The sequence below is a fragment of the Stenella coeruleoalba genome (genome assembly GCF_951394435.1).
Source record: "Stenella coeruleoalba genome assembly, chromosome: 3".
In the NCBI taxonomy this organism is placed as follows: Eukaryota; Metazoa; Chordata; class Mammalia; order Artiodactyla; family Delphinidae; genus Stenella; species Stenella coeruleoalba.
The window spans coordinates 58,901,934-58,924,510 of record NC_137148.1 but is presented as its reverse complement, the minus strand read 5'-3'; the positions used below and the strand labels follow the sequence as shown (position 1 = coordinate 58,924,510).

General features: G+C 36.4%; 1 protein-coding gene across 4 annotated transcripts in view; it reads left to right on the top strand.

Annotated features, from left to right (window-relative positions):
• ANKRD31 (ankyrin repeat domain 31) overlaps nt 1–22,577 on the top strand; it is a 129,833-nt gene that overhangs the window by 26,994 nt on the left and 80,262 nt on the right. For 3 of the 4 annotated variants that reach the window (XM_079918337.1, XM_079918338.1, XM_079918336.1), the window contains exons 7-10: nt 1,606–2,226; nt 4,447–4,718; nt 6,991–7,100; nt 16,875–17,030. In XM_079918337.1, coding sequence (XP_079774463.1) covers nt 1,606–2,226; nt 4,447–4,718; nt 6,991–7,100; nt 16,875–17,030 — 1,159 coding nt within the window. The remainder of the gene's footprint in view (nt 1–1,605; nt 2,227–4,446; nt 4,719–6,990; nt 7,101–16,874; nt 17,031–22,577) is intronic. The other variant, XM_079918339.1, reaches the window with a different exon arrangement.

The window sequence follows — 22,577 nt, the reverse complement described above, 5'->3', positions numbered from 1 at the left end:
CATCGGCAGGCGGACTCTCAACCACTGTGCCAGCAGCGAAGCATGATTTATAGTTTATTTAATGTCTTATGTATTAATGCCTTCAATCTTAATTTAGGAATTAATTTCCTTTAGGGCAGAGTTCTATATATATATATATATATATATATATATATATATATATATATATATATACTTTATTAGATCTAAGGCCTTGAATTTAGTAGGTATAAGGACTTCAGATAAGAGGGAGATCTTGAACATGACTTCAAGAATGGATAGGATCCAGTTCTTCAATTCCTTCTAAATTTCTTTTATCTTTCTGAGCAAATTATAGTTTGCATTGCTAATAAATATATCTTATTAAGCTCTGGATGCTATGTACAGAGAATATAAATGGTGGCAGGTAGAAAAGGAAGAGAGGGAGAATAAAACGGTTTTCACTTCCCTTATTCAAATCAAATCATAGTATTAGAGGGCTGACAAGTTACAGTGCATTCTGGAAGAGTGATGTGTCAGTGAAGGTGGATTTGATTTTTAGAAACAGGCAGAAGTCACTGAAACCCATTCTGATACTTAAGGTCAAGCAAATTAACAGTTTTCAATGTTGAAAAAAAGTTTAGTGCCTTTAAGTTATTGAGACTGATTTTCTTGAATGGCTTATAAACAATTTTGAAAGCGCTTTCAAAAGAGGAAGTCTAATAATATTTTGATCATTGGAAATATTGTGAGAACAGGTATAACCTATTAAGGTGATGTCTTTGAAGATAGTAGTCATTTTGTGTTTTGTAGTTTTGTGTTTTTTGTTTAAAACAACCATAAGTCAGAACCATTGATTTATAGCCAGAGCTTGTAATATTTACATAGAACTGTTTTCATTTCTCCTTTTCTCCTCCCTGACCACCTGTCCTTTGGCCTTTTTACATCACATTTACATATGCCTACAGAGGTGGGGAATAAAAGGAAGGTGAAACTACACCAATTTTGTTCCTGGTTAATTAATAAAATTCAATAGGGATTTTTAGCAAGGGAGAATTTTTCAACTATTAACTGCAGTGAAGTTTTTAGATTATCTGTTGATTTAACTATCCATGTTATCTCTGGTCTTCCCTTAGCCCAGATAATTTAAACTTAGCTGAATAGATAATTTGCCATCTGTAATTATGGCCCGGCCAATTTTACCCTTGGTCTACTATTAAATGTTTAACCATGTGTTCACAGTCATTAGTAATTTGGTATAGGAACGTAATAAAGAGTTGTTTTTTTTTTTTTTTTTTTTGTGGTATGCGGGCCTCTCACTGCTGTGGCCTCTCGCGTTGCGGAGCACAGGCTCTGGACACGCAGGCCCAGCGGCCACGGCCCACAGGCCCAGCCGCTCCGCGGCACGCGGGATCCTCCCAGACCGGGGCACGAACCCGCGTCCCCTGCATCGGCAGGCGGACCCTCAACCACTGCGCCACCAGGGAAGCCCCAATAAAGAGTATTTTTATTTATGGAAGGGAGGAAAGTTGATAAAGCTTTTGGTGGTAACTTAGCAACATGATGAACCAGAAAACTATAACATTTTCATTTTAAACACTTTTTTGTATATGTAATAATGATGTAAATTCTATTTGGAATATACAGGAACTAAGTAGAGACAGAGACTCTCCTGAAATAAGCCTTCTCTCAAGTACTACTATTAAAGAACTTGGTACATTTGCTGTAAAGGAGAACTTGTTAATAGAGCCAGAGAAGGAGCCTAGCAAGGACATCACATTGACCATGACTTCTGAAGAAACCAAAGATGAAGAAAGCTCTCTTGAAACTTTTGTGTCTACCTTAGAAAAGTTACTGACATCACCAGAAATCACCCAGGAGGAAAGACCGAGTAGAATAATGAGTGATTTTCAATGTAGAGAGTTGATGAACCCATTGAGCAATTCTTCGAGTTCCATATCAATACCTTTGACATGTCACAAAGATTTACTAGAAAACTCAAAGGATGATGCATTGCCAGCTGAGTCGTTAGCAGCCTTAAACACATTGTCAGAAGCCAAGGTGGAACCCATCTGTCACAGAAAAGAGGGAGATACCAGTCTCAGTGCTGGAAATGAATGTTTAGGAGTGGAGCCCAGTATGTCTCAGACTGATGAAGATTGTACACAAATAGCAGAGGTGAATTTTGAGACTCTTTGTTCTACTCAACCAGTTGAACAAGATTCCAAGTTAGGTGAGCTACAGGACAAGCATCTTTCAGTGCAGCAAGTAAGTGCAAGTATGAGTCTATGATTTTGTCTTTTATAGTGACCTTTAACAAGTCTTCATTGCCCATATACTTTATTTTAAATTCAAACCTTCTACCCAAATACCAACACTCAGAAGATACTTTTTGACTTTGAAGCATATAGTTACCTTTATTGAGGTTCCCGGAGTAGAGTTTTCAAGGGGTTAAAAGTTAAAATAGATAAGTTTCTCTTCTGAAAACCTGAAAAGATATATCATCATTACATTGCTTATATAGAAGAAGGAAAAAATTTGTTACCAGAATTTTCCCGGTTAGCTCAGAAAATCACTATGTCTGTCTGCCTAGGTGCAGAGTAGAGAGAAGATACCCACATCAGTTTCTAGTTGGAAGTAAAATATATGCAATTGGACTGCCAGGAGAGGGAGAAAATTATGCCTGGCTTCAGTACAACTTTGCATACTGTGTCTGAGGATACTGTCAGGTGACACAGTTCTTGGGTGTAGAATTCCTGGACTATTATGCTTGGAGACCCTGGAGTGGCCTGTCACTTGCCAAGTCCCTTTTTCATGTTGACAATTTTTTTCTTTTTAAAAATAATCTTTATTTTTTCCTGATTATAATAGTAACACATCCTCATTATTAAAAAAAAATCAAACATTACAGTAAGAGGAAGTCTCCCACAATTCCACTTTCCAGAGATAATCATTGTTAACAGTTTGCTGCATGTCTCCATTTTTTTCTATGCATAATTCTATGTAAGTTTATTTTATATAAATGGGATTATATTATACATAATGCTTTGCAATTTGTTTTTAAAATTTAATAATACATCGTGGTTATCTTTCTGTGTCAACAAAAGTAGCACTACTTAAATCTTTCTACTTGTTGAATGGTATTCCACTCTATGGGTGTGTGTGTATAATAATATAATTTATTTAACCAATTCACTAATGATGGTCATTTGGATTTTTTTTTCTTTTTTTTTTTCTATCCTCCTTCTGGCTATTACCAAAATGCTCCTGTGAACATTTCTTGGAAGATTTAAATAACATGATACTAAGCTCAGGTTATAACATACACACCTGGAATAATACTGCATGCAATTCTGGTCAAAAAATTTCAAAACAGATATAATGATATGTTTAAAAATCCAGAAAAAGAGAAACTAATCATGGGGATAGGGCATGAAGATTAAGTTAAACATTCCAGGATTCTAATCTAAAAAGAGGTAATATGAGTAAAGTGTAGGAAATTATGACTGGTATTGATAGAGTGAGCATGCACTTAGGAGGTCTTCAAAAAAAAGTCTACTTAGAAGTAGAAAAGAGATTGATTTAGAACAAATCAAAGTAAATACTCTTTTACTTAGCTATAATAAAAATATGAAACTTGTGGGACTTCCCTGGTGGTCCAGTTGTTAAGACTCTGCGCTCCCAATGGAGGCGGCCCGGGTTCGATCCCTGGTCAGGGAACTAGATCCTGCATGCCACAACTAAAGATCCCATATGCTGCAACGAAGATCCCACATGTGGCAACAAAGACCCCGTGTGCTGCAACTAAAACCCGGTGCAGCCAAATAAATAAATAAATAAATATTTTAAATAAAATATGAAACTTGTTACCTTGAGAAGCTTTGCAAACTGGATATATAAATAAGCTCAAGAAAGGTTTACGTGATATGTATAAAAATATGTATCCCCACAAAAGTTAAATCTGTAATGGATTTAACTTTAAGGGGAAGTTAGAGCCGTTCATGATATACTGCTAACCTTTTAAAATCAATATAATGGAAGTGATATAGTATCTCATCCCACAAATATCACTTACTGTTGCTATCAAATAACAAAATACTAGGCTGAATAGAACACTGATCTGGCCTGGCGTGACAGTACTACTCTTTTTATGTGTCTCTCATCATTTCATGCTACCCATTTCCTATGAAATTAAAGCACCCAGAGTGACCTTAGGTTTATCCTTGAGTTTTAAGGATGAATATTGATAAAAATAATATTTACTTATGTTTTTCTTGTCTTAGGCTTTTAAATCTGCATTGTCATTTGTTACATTAACTATGATAAAATTTACATTATGTTCACATATGTCTATGGGTTTTTGTATTTCCATCTTATAAGGTATTTTTGTGTAATCAAAGGACAAGATAAAACTTAATTTCTTCTAATTTTATTTTATTTTTTTGCATTGTTGTAATTATTTGTGTATGTATTTACATCTTATTACAGAGTCTAGAAGACCCAAATCCATTTGGATTGCAAACTTTGGTTCATCAAAATGTCACCTCTTGTGATCCACTAAATAATAAGGGAAATTCAAAGCCGGTGGAAAATAGCTCTGACCAGGACACTCCATGTGTGTTAAGGAGATCATCCAGACTGAAAGTAGGCAGAGATGCAAAGCCCACAGATGACATATATAAGATGCCAGAAAAGATTTTACCCAAAATACTTGGCTGTGAGGATCAAACAAATAATAACTCTTCAACTGAGAATTTCAGGTATGCTACCAACCTAATACATAATTCTGTGTTTGGGACATTAGAGTCAGTGTACCTCTAAGTAAAGAACTTTATTTTTCAGTTTTGTTATTTTATTAATTTTGCAATTTAAAAAAACCCCAGAAAACTCTTTTACTTTCTTTTTTTAAGACAAAGTAATGGGAAATTGTTGTATTTTAGCTTAATGCTAGTTTTCTTTCTTTAACATCTCTCACCACACATAGTTACAAATTTTTTTTCTTGTGATGAGAACTTTTAAGGTCTACTCTCTTAGCAACTTCTCAAATGTACAATACAGTATTATTAACTATAGTCACCATACTGTACATTACATCCCCTGGACTTATTTATCTTATAACTGGAAGTTTGTACCTTTTGACCACCTTCACCCATTTCACCCACCCACACCGTCTCCTACCTCCAGAACTAGTCTGTTCTCTGTATCTATTAGTTTAGGGTTTTTGTTTTTTTGTTTTAGATTCCACATGTAAGTGAGATCATACAGTATTTGTCTTTCTCTGACTTATTTCACTTAGCATAATGCTCTCAAGGCCCATTCATGTTCTAGCAAATGGCAGGATTTTTTCTTTTCTGTGGCTGAATACCATTCCATTGTGTGTGTGTGTGTGTGTGTGTGTGTGTGTGTGTGTGTGTGTGTATCACATTTTCTTTATTTATTCATCCATAGATGGATATTTAGGTTGCTTCCATGTCTTGACTATTGTAAGTAAAGCCACAGTAAAAATGGGACTGCAGATATTATTTTGAGATAGTGATTTTGTTTCCTTTGGATAAATACCCAGGAGTGGAATTGCTGGATCATATGGTAGTTCTGTTTTTAATTTTTGAGGAATCTCCATACTGTTTTCCGTCATGGTTGCACCAATTTACATTCCCACCAGCAGTGCAAGAGGGTTCCCTTTTCTCCACACCCTCTCCAGCATTTATTATTTGTAGACTTTTTGATGATGGCCATTCTGACTGCTGTGGGATGATATCTCATTGTGGTTTTGATTTACATTTCCTTGATGATCAGTGATGCTAAGCACCTTTTCATGTACCTGCTGGCCATTTGGGCCTTCTTTGGAAATGTCTTTTTAGTTCCTCTCACGTTTTTTAATCGGATTGCTTTTCTCTTTGCTATTGAGTTGTATGAGTTCTTTATATGTTTTGGATATTAATCCCTTTTCAAGTATATGATGTGCAAATATTTTCTCCCATTTGGTAGGTTGTCTTTTCATTTTGTTGATAGTTTCATTTGCTGTGCAGAAACTTTTTAGGTTGATGTAATCTCACTTCTTTATTTTTGCTTTTGGTGTCAAATCCAAAAAATCATTGCCAAGACTGATGTCAAGGTGCTTACTTATGTTTTTTCCTAGGAGTTCTGTGGTTTCAAGTCTTACTTTCAAGTCTTCAATCCATTTTGAGTTGATTTTTGTATATGGTGTGAGATTGTGATCCAGGGGCTTCCCTGGTGGCGCAGTGGTTGAGAGTCCGCCTGCCAATGCAGGGGACACCGGTTCGTGCCCCGGTCCGGGAAGATCCCACATGCCGCGCGGAGCGGCTGGGCCCATGAGCCATGGCCACTGAGCCTGTGCATCCAGAGCCTGTGCTCCGCAACAGGAGAGGCCACAACAGTGAGAGGCCCACGTACCACAAAAAAAAAAAAAGATTGTGATCCAGCTTTATTCTCTTGCATTTGGCTGTCCAGTTTTCCCAACACCATTTACTGAAGAGACTGTCCTTTCCCCATTGTATATTCTTGGCTCCTTTGTCATAGATTAATTGACGATATATGGGTAGGTTTATTTTGGGGCTCTCAGAGTAGAGAGAACCAAAATAAACCTACCCATATATGCTTTTATGCCAGTATTTTACAGTTTTTGATCAGTGCCATACCACAGGGCAAGTCCTTTTTTTTTTTGCCTGCCTCTTTTTTCCTAGAAGTTGTGAATAGAGTGGATAGTGGCATGCCAGCATGGGGAGTGAGGGACAGGAGCCTCAGAATACTCACTTATAGGTGACTATCCCTAAAGGAGAGAAACCCATAGGTGGCACAGAGACAAACCATAATGACTGGCATGTCTGTCACAGAATTATCTGCAGTTTACTCAGGAGCCATCTCCATATTTAAAACTGCTATCCTGCTTGACAACAGCTCAGTAAAATATCTTTGAGTTTTAAAAAAAATTAGTCAAAAATTCGATATGATTCTCTTTGAATGGTTGTGGAGAACATGATAGTAATTTTAAAAGCACATTTATTTTTCAAGAATGCAGAATCCTGCTTTAAGGATTGAAGGTAAAGGGAAGACTGTGCATTCATCCAGACTCAAGAGTGGAGAACAGATCAGGAAAAACAGAAAAGTTGCAGGGAAAAATGGTGAGGCCTATTTTATTTCTTTATTTCTTTAATAAGTAACTTACAAAAATATAGAATCCTGGTACTAAAAAAGGATTTAGAGATTATATGTCTCAACTTTCTCATTCTACTGATGAGGAAGTTCAGAGAGGTTAAGGATTTTCCCCAGCACTGCACAGCTCATTAGTAGTATAACTAGGATCCTGAACTTCTGCCTCATAGGCTGCTATATTTCCTGTACTTTTACTTTTAAGAGAATAGTTTCAGAACCCTTTTCAAATTTAGATATCTGACCTATTTGTGGTGTGACTAACCTAGCATAGGCTTTGGGAAATTATAACCAGAAGAACAAATAGAGGAAATTATTATATATTTAGATGTTATTTCTTTGTTCCTATATATAAAACCCCAAAGAATGAACTAAAAAACTATCAGAAATAATAAGAACCTAGGAGTACTGGTTACAAAATAATAGATGGCAGGACAGTTGGCAGAATTGAAATATGGACTGTAGATTAAAGAATAATATTGTATCAATGTTAAATTTTCTTAATTTAATAATTTGGTTATGTAAGATAGTGTCCTTGCTTTTAGAGAATATGCTCTTAAGTATTAGTAAGTAAAGAGGCATGGTGTATGCAAGTTATTCATTATGTGTATATGTGTCTGTGTGCATGTGCATGTATATATAAAGAGGCAGATAGAATGATTTAAGTGGCGGCAAAATGTTAACAATGGGGGAATCCTTTGTTTTATTTTTACAACTTTTTTATAAATCGGAAATTATTTCCAGCTAAAAAGTTTAAAAAATTCAATAAACCAAAAGAAGACAAAAGTAAATACCTTTCATATACATAAGTATTACCCAGTTACAAAATATAAGAGAAGATCCCATTTATAATAGTTACAAAAGAGAGAAAATACCTGCTTATATACCTAATAAGAAATTGCCATACCTGTAAGAAGAAAGTGTAAAAATTATGCTGAGGGACATAAAAAAGACTTGAATAAATGGAAAGAAGAGCCTTATCCTTGACCATAAAGATTCAGCATTGTAAGAAACTTACTTCTCCCTAAATTATTCTGTAAATGCATGAGAGCTCAATCAAAAACAGATTTTTGTGTATTTGTTAATTGTTCTGTTTTGTTTTGCTTTATAAGGCTGGAGGTTAGCTATGAGAATGATACAAAATTTCAGCTGGAAAACTAAATATAAAAGACTAACAAAGAAAATTCTGAAAAATAAAACAAAGGGAGAGTAGAGAGGCAGGAACCTGCTCTACATAATGTGAAAGCAATTAGAAAACAATAGAAGTTAAAATAAGTTGGTATTGGCACAGGAATAGACAGATAAATCAGTGAAACAGAATAAAGGGTTTAGATGTAGAAGCCAGATACAATGGGAATATGGGGGTAGGTCTGTGATAAATATGGCATCTCAAATTGATGGCAGAAAGAAGGAGTAAATAATAAATAGTGAAAAACACAAACAGTTGGATCCCTATAACATTCCTTATACCAAATTTAATTCCAGTCTGGCCAGAGTTAAGGGAAAAGAAAATTTCTAGGAGAAAAGACAAGTGAATCTTTTTATAATCTTGGAAAAACCCTTTGTAAAGAACAATTCAAGACCAGAAGCCAGGAGGGAAAAGAATGATAAAACTGACTATATACATTTTAAAAAATTGTATGGAAAGATATCCTAAAAAAAAAACAATCATCAAACACAGAAGAAATATTAATAACACATGACAAGGGGTTAATTATACTAGTATGCAGAGAGCTCTTACAAAACAGTAAGGATAAAGAAAAATAGGAGTTCACAGAAAAAAAAATGTAAATACCTGAAAAGATTAACATCTCCCTCATACTTAAAGAAATGCAAATTAACAAGTACAGTTTTCACCTAAGAGAATGCCAATAAACATTTGAGGATTTCCAGTGGCAAGAATGTGGAAAAAGTAAACAATCTCATATGTTTTTGGTGAAAGTTTTTTCAGTCTTTTTATAGGGCAGTTTATTTACATTCATCAGAATTTTAAATCACAATTCTTTTGAATCTGCAATTCTGTTTAAAGGGATTTATTCTATGGCTGTATTTGCTTAAATATGTAAATATATTTTATAAAGATGTTCATTACAGCATTGTTTATTATAATAAAATGACTAGAAACGATCTAAATTAAGTGACTAGTTAACAAATTATAATGTAACCAATGAAATAATATTCAGTCACTTAGGAAGTCAGAAGAATATGTATGTGTTGATAAGGGAAAAAAAGCCATGTTTTTTTTTTTCATGTCATAAGGATGATATTAAATTTCTTGTTGGAAACAGTGCAAGCAAGAAGACAGTGTAGCAGCTGCTTTAAGGTACTAAAATAAATTCTATAGAATTCTATAACTAGAACCTAGAATTCTATACCTAGCAAAATATCTTTCAAAAATGAAGGTGAGGGGAGAGGAACCAAGATGGCGGAGTAGAAGGACGTGCTCTCACTCCCTCTTGTGAGAACACCAGAATCACAACTAGCTGCTGGACAATCATTGACAGGAAGACACTGGAACTCACCAAAAAAAATACCCCACATCCAAAGACAAAGGAGAAGCCACAATGAGACGGTAGGAGGGGTGCAATCAGAGTAAAATCAAATCCCATGACTGCTGGGTGGGTGACTCACAGACTGGAGAACACTTATACCACAGAAGTCCACCCACTGGAGTGAAGGTTCTGAGCCCCCCGTCAGGCTTCCCAACCCGGGGGTCCGGCAACGGGAGGAGGAATTCCTAGAGAATCAGACTTTGAAGGCTAGTGGGATTTGATTGCAGGACTTCGACAGGACTGGGGAAAACAGAGACTCCACTCTTGGAGGACATACACAAAGTAGTGTGCTCATCGGGACCCAGGGAAAGGAGCAGTGACTGCAGGGGAGACTGAACCAGACCTGCCTGCTGGTGTTGGGGGTCTCCTGCAGAGGCGGGGGGTGGCTGTGTCTCACCGTGAGGACAAGGACAGTGTCAGCAGAAGTTCTGGGTAGTAATCCTTGGTGTGAGCCCTCCCAGAGTCTGTCATTAGCCCCACCAAAGAGCCCAGGTAGGCTCCAGTGTTGGGTTGCCTCAGGCCAAACAACCAACAGGGAGGGAACCCAGCCCCACCCATCACCAGTCAAGTGGATTAAAGTTTTACTGAGCACTGCCCACCAGAGCAACAGTCGGCTCTACCCACCACCAGTCCCTCCCATAAGGAAATTTGCACAAGCCTCTTAGATAGCCTCATCCACCAGAGGGCAGACAGCAGAAGCAAGAAGAACTACAATCCTGCAGCCTGTGGAACAAAAAAAACATTCACAGAAAGATAGACAAAATGAAAAGGCAGAGGGCTATGTACCAGATGAAGGAACAAGATAAAACCCCAGAAAAACAACTCAATGAAGTGGAGATAGGCAACCTTCCAGAAAAAGAATTCAGAATAATGATAGTGAAGATGATCCAGGACCTCGGAAAAAGAATGGAGGCAAAGATCGAGAAGATGCAAGAAATGTTTAACAAAGACCTAGAAGAATTAAAGAACAAACAAACAGAGATGAACAATACAATAACTGAAATGAAAACTACACTGGAAGGAATCAATAGCAGAATAACTGAGGCAGAAGAACGGATAAGTGACCTGGAAGACAGAATGGTGGAATTCACTGCTGCGGAACAGAATAAAGAAAAAGGAATGAAAAAAAATGAAGATAGCCTGAGAGACTTCTGGGACAACATTAAATGCAACAACATTTGCATTATAGGGGTCCCAGAAGGAGAAGAGAGAGAGAAAGGCCCCAAGAAAATATTTGAAGAGATTATATTCAAAAACTTCCCTAACATGGGAAAGGAAATAGCCACCCAAGTCCAGGAAACGCAGCAAGTCCCATACAGGATAAACCCCAAGGAGAAACACACCGAGACACATAGTAATCAAATTGGCAAAAATTAAAGACAAAGAAAAATTATTGAAAGCAGCAAGGGAAAAATGACAACATACAAGGGAACTCCAATAAGGTTAACAGCTGATTTCTCAGCAGAAACTCTACAAGCCAGGAGGGAGTGGCATGATATATTTAAAGTGATGAAAGGGAAGAACCTACAACCAAGATTACTCTACCTGGCAAGGATCTCATTCAGGTTCAATGGAGAAATCAAAAGCTTTACAGACAAGCAAAAGCTAAGAGAATTCAGCACCACCAAACCAGCTCTACAACAAATGCTAAAGGAACTTCTCTAAGTGGGAAACACAAGAGAAGAAAAGGACCTACAAAAACAAACCCAAAACAATTAAGAAAATGGTCAGAGGAACATACATATCGATAATTAACTTGAACGTGAATGGATTAAATGCTCCAACCAAAAGACATAGGCCTGCTGAATGGATACAAAAACAAGACCCATCTATATGCTGTCTACAAGAGACCCACTTCAGACCTAGGGACACATACAGACTGAAAGTGAGGGGTTGGAAAAAGATATTCCATGCAAATGGAAATCAAAAGAAAGCTGGAGTAGCAATACTCATATCAGATAAAATAGACTTTAAAATAAAGAATGTTACAAGAGACAAGGAAGGCCACTACATAATGATCAAGGGATCAATCCAAGAAGAAGTTATAACAATTATAAATACATATGCACCCAACATAGGAGCACCTCAATACATAAGGCAAATGCTAACAGCTATGAAAGAGGAAATCGACAGTAACACAATAATGGTGGGGGACTTTAACACCTCACTTACACCAATGGACAGATCATCCAAAATGAAAATAAATAAGGAAACAGAAGCTTTAACTGACACAATAGACCAGATAGATTTAAGTGATATTTATAGGACATTCCATCCAAAAACAGCAGATCACACTTTCTTCTCAACTTCACACGGAACATTCTCCAGGATAGATCACATCTTGGGTCACAAATCAAGCCTCAGTAAATTTAAGAAAATTGAAATCATATCAAGCATCATTTCTGACCACAACGCTATGAGATTAGAAATGAATTACAGGGAAAAAAATGTAAAAACCACAAACACATGGAGGCTAAACAATACGTTACTAAATAACCAAGAGGTGGCTGAGGAAATTAAAAAATACCTAGAGACAAATGACAATGAAAACACGATGATCGAAAACCTATGGGATGCAGCAAAAGCAGTTCTAAGAGGGAAGTTTATAGCTATACAAGCCTACCTCAAGAAACAAGAAAAATCTCAAATAAACAATCTATCCTTACACCTAAAGGACCTAGAGAAAGAAGAGCAAGCAAAACTCAAAGTTAGCAGAAGGAAAGAAATCATAAAGATCAGAGCAGAAATAAATGAAATAGAAACAAAACAATAGCAAAGATCAATAAAACTAAAAGCTCGTTCTTTGAGAAGATAAACAAAATTGATAAACCATTAGCCAGACTCATCAAGAAAAAGAGGGAGAGGACTCAAATCAGTAAAATTAGAAATGAAAACGGAGAAGTTACAACAGACACCGCAGAAATACAAAGCATCCTAAGAGACTACTACAAGCAACTCTATGCCAATAAAATGGGCAACCTGGAAGAAATGGACAAATTCTTAGAAAGGCATAACCTTCCAAGACTGAACCAGGAAGATATAGAAAATATGAACAGACTAATCACAAGTAATGAAGTTGAAACTGTAATAAAAATCTTCCAACACACAAAAGTCCAGGACCAGATGGCTTCACAGGTGAATTCTGTCAAACATTTAGGGAAGAGCTAACACCCATCCTTCTCAAACTCTTTCCAAAAATTGCAGAGGAAGGAACACTGCCAAACTCATTCTATGAGGCCACCATCACCCTGATACCAAAACCAAGCAAAGATTCTATAAAAAAAGAAAATTACAGAGCAATGTCACTGATGAATATAGATGCAAAAATCCTCAACAAAATACTACACATTGAAAGGATTAACAACAACACATTAAAAGGATCATCCACCATGATCAAGTGGGATTTATCCCAGGGATGCAAGGATTCTTCAATATATGCAAATCAGTCAATGTGATACACCATATTAACAAATTGAAGAATAAAAACCATATGATCATCTCAATAGATGCAGAAAGAGCTTTTGACAAAATTCAACACCTATTTAGGACAAAAACTCTCCAGAAAGTGGGCACAGAGGGAACCTACCTCAACATAATAAAGGCCATATATGACAAACCCACAGCAAACATCATTCTCAATGGTGAAAAACTGAAAGCATTTCCTCTGAGATCAGGAAGAAGACAAGGATGTCCACTCTCGCCACTATTATTCAACATAGTTTTGGAAGTCCTAGCCACGGCAATCAGAGAAGAAAAAGAAATAAAAGGAATACAAACTGGCAAAGAAGAAGTAAAACTGTCACTGTTTGCAGATGACAAGATACATAGAGAATCCTAAAGATGCCACCAGAAAACTACTAGAGCTAATCAATGAATTTGGTAAAGTTGCAGGACACAAAATTAATACACAGAAATCTCTTGCATTCCTATACACTAATGATGAAAAATCTGAAAGAGAAATTAAGGAAACACTCCCATTTACCATTGCAACAAAAAAATAAAATACCTAGGAATAAACCTACCTAGGGAGACAAAAGACCTCTATGCAGAAAACTGTAAGACACTGATGAAAGAAATTAAAGATGATACCAACAGATGGAGAGATATACCATGTTCTTGGATTGGAAGAATCAATATTGTGAAAATGACTATACTACCCAAAGCAATCTAGAGATTCAGTACAATCCCTATCAAATTACCAATGGCATTTTTTACAGAACTAGAACAAAAAATTTCCATTACATTACATTTGAAAATCAATCACTGTAATTTGTTATATTAATAAGTTAAAAAAGAAAAACCATATGATCATTTTAGTAGATGATGCAAAGAAAGATTTTGACAACACCTAACATCCATTATTGATGAAAACTCTCAGCAGACTCAGAATAGAGGGGAACTTGGTTAATCTGACAAAGGGCATCTACAAAAAAAATACACAGCTGTCATACTTAATGGTGTAAGAGTGAATGCTTTCCCCCTAAGATCAGAAATAAGACAGGGATGTCTGTTCCCACCACTTCCGTTGATCATTGTACCGGAGGTCCTAGCCAGTACAGTCAGGAAGAAAAACAAATAAAAGGCATCCATGTTGGAAAAGAAGAAGTAAAAGAGTCTTTAGTCACAAGTGACATAATCCTCTATATAGAAAATCTGATGGAATCTACAGTAAAAGCAACTGTAAGTGAGTTTAGCAGAGTTGCAAGATACAAGATCAATATACAGATATTAATTATATTTCTGTATTCTAGCAACAAACAATTAGAAAGTGAAATATGAAAACCAAACAATTAGGAAGTGAAATTTATGCCACAGTTACAAAAAATGTGAAATAAAGATAAAATTTAGCAAAAGATGTAAAAGACAGGTACACTGAAACCTACAAAATATTAAACAGAGAAAACACAGGAAATTTGATGGAGAGAAATGGAGAGAGATTGAGTCAGAAGACAATATCATTAAGATGTTATTTCTACTCAGGTATATTTATGGATTCTACACAATCTCAATCAAAATTCCTGTAGGATTTTCTTGTAGAAATGCCAAAGCTGGTTCTAAAATTCATATGGAATGCAAAGAATCTAGAATAGTAAGACAGCTCTGATAAAGAACAAAGTTAAAGGGCTAACACTACCTGATTTCAAGAATTATTATATGGCATAATCAAAACAGCATGATATTCGCATCAAGATAGGGAAATAGGTCCATGGAAGGAGAAGGGAGTTCAGAAATAAACCCTGAGTTTTGACAAAGGCACAAGGCCTTTGTAGTGGAAAACAATTGTATATCCATATGCAGCAGAATGTTATTCAGTGTCATTCTGTGTATTTTAAGAGTGTTGATTTTTGTTTTGGCCAACAAGTTACCTGAAGATCAGTTTGATCCTTTCAACACTTTTTTAAAAACCTTGTTAGGGAGGTCTAGTGTAGGCCTTACTCTAGGACTAGTTTAGCTCTGCTACTAAGACATGACCCATTAAAGGTCTCTCTGAATGTTCCAGTAGTTCAGCAAGGTCTCTCCTCAGCCTGGCAGGAATGTGAATGTCTCCCAGCCTGTGTGATCTCTGATGGTTGTTAATTTATAGTTCCTGGGTAATTGTTCTTACCCAGCCTCATGAAGATTCACCCCACGCATGAGCAGTTCAGTATTCAGATGACTCAAGGAGCCCTTTGTATAGATTTCTGGTGCCTTTTCTCTATGCTCTCATCTCTGGTGCCCTGCCCTGTAAATTATGTTCACCCCAGCCTCCCCAGACTCTGACCTCTGTCTCCTTAGCTCAGCAGAATCACCTTGCTATGCTTGTGCTATACTCTGAAAAGCCTCCAGACAAGAAGCTGGAGTGAGTGACCTTAGGGCTCACTTCACTGTTTGTCTTCACTCAGGGAAGTCAAATAGGTCTGAACTACCTGTTTTCCAATGTCTGAATAAAGGGTCTTTTTCCCCCATATATTTTGTTTAATATTCTAGTTGTTTACAATGGGAGGGCAAGTCACAGCAGTTATTTGGTCATGATTAGAAGTGAATGTCTTTCACAACTTAGTTTTCATTGAAAATTTTTGTATTCTTAATTTGTTATTTTTAATAAATTGCATATTTATAATAGCGGGTACAACTGGAAAAGACAGATCTGGGAGTAAAGACTATTGATTTTTGCATATAGTTTATCTGGTGGGAACAGAATGCTTTGTAGTCTGGGGTGGGGGAAGGCAGGCTCAGGTGTTCAGCAGTTGGTTTGTTTTACAGTGGAACTGAATGGAGAGAATCAAATAAAAACAAAGCAACTAAGTTGTGGTCCATTAAGAAACCTGTTGCAGTACTCAGTTACCTTTCGGAGGTTTCAGGGTGGGGCAGGTTATTTAGATGAACCTGGAAAAGCTATCACCAAAGTTCCTCTGAGGGAATTCCCTGGCGGTCTAGTGGTTAGGACTCTGCGCTCTCACTGCCGAGGGCCCGGGTTCAATCCCACAAGCTGGGCGGTGCGCCAAAGGAAAGAAAAGCTGTTCTGAAATTCAGGAAAACCAAATGAGTATTATCTGTAAAAACTGACAGGATTTGGATTATCTAGATGAGGAGTTTAGGAGGCACAGGGGAGAAATGATACTTGGTATATATAACCTGGAAAACTATTTTAATTGTGTATTTCCCAGGTTAGGAAATCAAAACTATTATACTGCTCAAGACCAAGCTTTATTTAAGTTCATGACAATTATTTTTAGTAAAGAAAGAAAATTTAGCATTCTCTTTTCTGGTCTTGCTGGGGTTAATTTTTGTATCTTCCTTATATACTTCTGAGATTTTCTCCTCATGGTTTTATAAGACATTTTGGTATTTAATATTTTGTTAGGTTTAATAACATCTAATTCTGGATTTAAATAATACCTTTCACCAGAACTTTTAAGAAAATAATCCATTAGTCTTCTCATACATGCACCTTTCCTAGAGTTTCAATCAATATAAACTGCTTACATGATTTATAATTTACTCAAATATTTCAAACTAATGACATTTGTCTTTTTCATCTTTTTGCATGTAGATACCATTATAGTTGGGTTAATGGAAGAAATACTCCTCCATAATGTAATATGCTCTATTCCAGAATGTTGACTGGATTCATTCTACTACTTATATTCCTCTTGATTTTCAAATAAGGATTATTAATTTTTTTGTTTTCTTTTGTTCATGCCCTCATTTCAGAAAAAATGAAGATGAATAAAGTATCTCGTTGTAACATTAACCGTAGAAACATCTTTGGAGAGAACTTACTGTATAAAGCTGCTCTGAACAACGACGCTAATCTTGTTCATCATTATATGAAGAAAGGTGGAGATGTTAATCAGCCAAGTTATGCTGGTAGGCTGTGGTTACCACTTACAGTTATCTTAAGAGTGGTTTGTAGTTTCAGCTGAGTCACTACTATGTAAGTATGGCAAAGTAGGCCTAAGGCAAGTCTCAAACAGAAAGCTTCCAGGTAATTTTTCTACTTAGGCAGTGCTTCACCACCATCTCCCAGGGAAGTGGTAAGATAGGGGGGGAGAGGCAGGAGAAGAACATTACATTTCACCTTCAAAGATTATGCCTGCCTTCAAAGGTTATGCCTTCAAAGGCCCACTGCACCAGGTGGGCCATGTGCAGTAGCATTACACAGAAGGATGGGGTTCCTGGGGCTGGCTTGCTGGCTTTGTGTGGGCATTTTTACTATGAGACTCAGCTTTTAATGGAAGATAAGTGAGGTTCAAAGCTGAAAGAAGCTTATGGTACATTGAGCTTCAGGGAAAATTGATGATAAAATGGTAGATGTACAGCAAGGACAATTGCCAGGGAAATGGAGAGAACAGACTATGAGGTAGAGAGGGTAGGGCAGGAAGCTCAGAAAGAACAGTCTTTCTGCAAGGCTAGGTCTCTGTACAGTCTTCCTGTGGGGAGAACCTGATACGTTCTCCTGGAGAGGAATGATTCCTTAAAGGCACGTAAGTACTTAAAACACTGAGCAGCACTGTGTCCATACTTTTACTATTGTTTCTAGACTTTCTCGGGGTATGAAACAATGCACAAAGTCTTATGGTACACAGAGATCAGCAGCACGATCCATGGACAAGCAGGTGATTACAAGTGCACCCCCAGTACTTACTTTAGCAGCACCTGGATTTATACTATAATCAGGGTTTTAAAGACTATTATTCTAAGTCTCACACCCAGTTCATCCATTATGGTCTTACAGCTCTCAACCTTGGATCCTTACTTGCTAGCCAGAGCACTTGCTCCTTTGATTTTGAGAAATATATGGTTCTTTCTCTTAGTCTCTATGTGCTCCTTAAGTTTAGGAGTAGTTCTGCATGCCAATAACTGGACTTTATCGATTTCCCAAGCATCAGTCTTAACATGTTTCTTTTCATTAACCTTTTTTTCTGTGCCATCACTAACATCCCCAGTTGCTATTCCCTGCTTGTCTTTGGCCAGGCAGTGACCTTCTCCTCACTTCCCTAGGTACTTCTGTGACCTTCATGAATTCTTTATCCTTCCATATTTTCCAGACTTTTTGAACTCTCTTGTTTTCTATTTTTTCTTCTCAATTTGCATCTTAATCTGACCTTTACTACTTCTGGCTACCACATCCCACAGAATTGCAGAGGGCAGTGTTTGCAAAGGGTTGTCCATAAGCCATTTTTGTAAGAGTCACTTAAAATATTTGTTCAAAATGCAACCTTTACTTCACCCTCCCAAAGCACACACACACACACAAAATCACAATCAAAATCTGTAGGTTAAAATCTGGAAATCAAGTTCCCTAGATGATTTTTATTCTCATTAATGTTCAAGAACTACTGACAAGAGGTGTATGGCCTCCATATAATTCAATGTAGTGAGCTTTTACCGTATTCCTCCTCTGTGCCAGATACTATGAAAACAAAAAGATAAACAGTATCTACTAGGAAGGTTTAAATAAATTTATTTTGTGAGATAATCCAATAAAGGCTTAAGTGCCTTTTGAGGAATTAACAAAACGTTATAGTAACAGACCAATGGTCTTTTTATAGATAACATTTGCATTTTATAAGTCCTCATTTACATTTTGTGATATCTTTGATTTAAAAAACCAATTTCAATAATTCTTTATCTATCAAAACCAAGGGTGACAACCATGAAGTAGCCTGAAGATAAATTCTGAATACCTAAAATAGATCTAATAAAGCTTCTTTGCTAAAACCCTCTCAGATCAATGACTTGAGCATTATTTTACACAGAATCCTATCTGATTCCTAAGCCTATGACACATTAGAACTGAAAAGAAAGGTTGGCTTAGGTCAGGATATTGATAATAGCAAGAAGTTTAAGCCAACAGCAAGGCAAGAGACATAAAAAATGAGAGGCAAAATTGTTGAGGACTGTAATGAAGAGAGTGCACTTTATATTTCTGTGGGTGTTAACAATTGCTGCATTAGATCATATAACTAATATTATTATGATCTTGAATCTTTTTAAACAAATGCGTTAAATTATATTGTCTTCATAGGAAATTTCACTCTTATAAACCTTTGAAGAAATTTCCTCCAAGATACTTAGATTTTTAAAAAGAAAAAACTGTGTTGTTTAAGGATCTCCCAACCTGCAGTTTTGGGAGATAATAAAAGATCTGTTATAAAATGTACTCCATCTTTATTTACAAGGAGTGGTTTTACAACACAGAAGGAGTAAGCCTTAGGAGAAGGGAAATTCTTTGTTACATTTGATTTCTTTCTGGAATATGTAGCCCTTTATGTGGTCTAGAGTAGCCCTCTGCAGAATAAATGTCCCTCTGGCTTTGTTGCTGCTGGGAATTTCTTTCAACCCTGGAACTGATACTGTTCATCACTGGGTCCTCCTTGCTTACTTAGGTCACACTTAAAGTAGCATTCATTTTCAGCTTCCCTCCCCAAGACCCCATCATTTACTATTAATTGCTCACATGTACTTTGTTTTCTTTGGGAATTTTCTGAAGTAAATTTAGTGTATGAGACTGGCTTTTTCTTGGAAGCCAGACAGTTGCTTTACATTTACCTTATCTTTTAGTCATTCTGAGCTCAGGGAAAACAAACATCTTTTGTTATAGTTATTTTCTCATTCCTGTAGCAGCCATTTCTGTCCCCTTTAGGAAACTAATTTTTATTGTAGTTTAAGCAAAACCTAAATAAGGAAAGGAAGTTTCCTAGAAGGAAAATAATCATCTGCATTCCAAAGTTAATAACTTTTGGATTTCTGATACTTCATTTTTCATCCCACCAAACCTAGACTGTGGCAAATAATCAAGTTAACCAGTGTACATTATCAGTAAGCAAATTTCCACTGGTTTACAGGTCCCAGAACCTAAATAGCAATTAGTTCACGCTTTTTATTGGAGACAGTACTTTGGGGAAAGAGAGTTTTTATATTATTTTTTTAAAAATAGATCTTAAATAGTTATCTTCCAAAAGTTCACATTTATTTGAAAATTTTTATGAAATTATGAAAAATTTCAAACATACAGAAAAGTTGAAAGAATTGAACAGTGAACATCCATATACTTAATTTCTAGATTCTCCATATTTGTTTTTGTTACATACTTATTGTAAAGGGAAACACTCATGTGTTTCTCCTCTATTCACACCCAGATACGTGGGTTTTCCACACATTGAACAATTCTTCCACACCAGCTGGGTATCCTTCAATTCAATTCAATTCTGACACTAGACATTGTTAGTGTAGACTCCACAGATTAAGACATCAGTCCCATGAGGCTGACCCCCACTTCAGATGCCAATCACAAGTAGGAGATCACCAGGTTACCCACAGGTTTCATTCACCTTGGCTACAAACTGGGGGTTACCATGACCCATTTCTTGGATTTGATCATTTCCTAGAACAGCTCATGGACTCAGGGAAGCACTTAACTTATATTTACCAGTTTATTATATAATAAAGCATATGATTAAGGATACAGATGAAAAGCCAGATAAAAAGGGTACATAAGGTGAGGTCTGGAAGGGTCCGAAACACAGGAAATTCTGTCTCCATGGAATTGGGGCGTGCTGTCCTCTCAGCATTCAGATGTGTTCACCAACCTGGATAAGCTCTCCAAACCCCATACTTTGGGGATTTTTATGGAGACTTCATCACATAGGCATGATCGATTATTAAATCCATTTCTAGCCCCTCTCTCCTTTCTGAAGAACAGAGGCAGACCTGAAAGTTCCAGCTTCTAATTATGACTTGGTCTTTTTGGTGACCAGCCTCATCTATGAGCCCACCAAAACTTGCCTCATTGGAACAAAATACACTTATATCTCCCAGGAAATTCCAAGGGATTTTAGGAGCTCTGAGACAGATTCTCCTATCATTCAGGAAATTACAAAGGTCTTGGAAATTCTGTATCAGGAACTAGGGTCAAAGACTATAAGGACAAAAGATCATCCTGCCACCCCTGTTTACAAGGGTTTTAGGAGCTCTGTGTTAGGAACCAGGGGGCAGAGGCCAGTATACATATTTTTTATTTTTTATTCTTTCAACTCCAACATGGCTTTCTCAAACATTTATTTCTTTATTATTTTTAAAAATTGAAGTTTAGTTGATTTACAATATTATGTTAGTTTCAGGTATACAACATAGTGATGCAATATTTTTATATGTTATACTCCATTTAAAGTTAATACAAAATAATGGCTATATTTCCCAGTCCTGTACAATATTTCCATATTGCTTATGTATTTTGTACATAGTAGATTGTGTCTCAGTAGATTGTGTCTCTTAATTCCCTACCCCTTTCTTGCCCCTCCCCACTTCCCTCTATCCACTGGTAGCCATTACTTTTTACTCTATATGTGTAAGTCTGTTTCTGTTTTGTTATATACATTTCTTTTTAATTTTTAGATTTCACACATGTCATAACATATAGTATTTGTCTTTCTCTGTTGTATTTCGCTAAGCATAGTACTCTCTAGGTCCATCCACATTGTTGCAAATGACAGATTCCATTCTTTTTTATGGCTGAATAATATTCCATTGTGTGTGTGTGTGTGTGTGTGTGTGTGTGTGTACCACATCTTCTTTTTCTGTTCTTCATTGTTGGGCACTTAAGTTGCTTCCAAATCTTGACTATTTGTAAATAATGCTGCTGTGAACGTTGAGGTGCATGTATCTTCAAATTAGTGTTTTCATTTTCTTCAGATACATACCCAGCAGTAGAATTGCTGGATCATAAGGTAGTTCTGTTTTTTGGTTTTTGAGGAACTTCCATACAGTTTTCCATAGTGGCTGTACCAATTTACATTTCCACCAACAGTGTACAAGGGTTCTCTTTTCTCTGCTTCCTCACCAGCCTTTGTTATTTGCAGACTTTTTGATGATAGCCATTTTGACAGTTGTGAGGTGATATCTCATTGTGGTTTTGATTTTCATTTCTCTGATAATTTTTCATTTTGAGCATCTTTTCATGTGCCTGTTAGCCAGCTGTATGTCTTCTTTGGAAAAATGTCTGTTCAGGTCTTCTGCCCATTTTTTGATTGGCCTGTTTGTTTTTTGATATTGAGTTGTATGAGCTGTTTATGTATTTTGGATATTAACCTCTTATTGGTCATATCATTTGCAAATGTTTTCTCCCATCCAGTACATTGTCTTTTTGTTTTGTTGATGGTTTCCTTTGCTGTGCAAAAGCTTTTCAGTTTAACTAGGTCCCATTCATTTATTTTTGCTTTTGTTTCCTTCATCTTAAGAGACAGATCCAAAAAAATATTGCTATGATTTATGTCAAAGTGTGTTCTGCCTATGTTTTCTTCTGGGAGTTTTCCCATCTTACATTTACATCTTCAATCCTTTTTGAGTTTATTTTTGTATATGGTGTAAGAAAATGTTCTAATTTCATTCTGACAACCTCTGCCTGTCTAATTG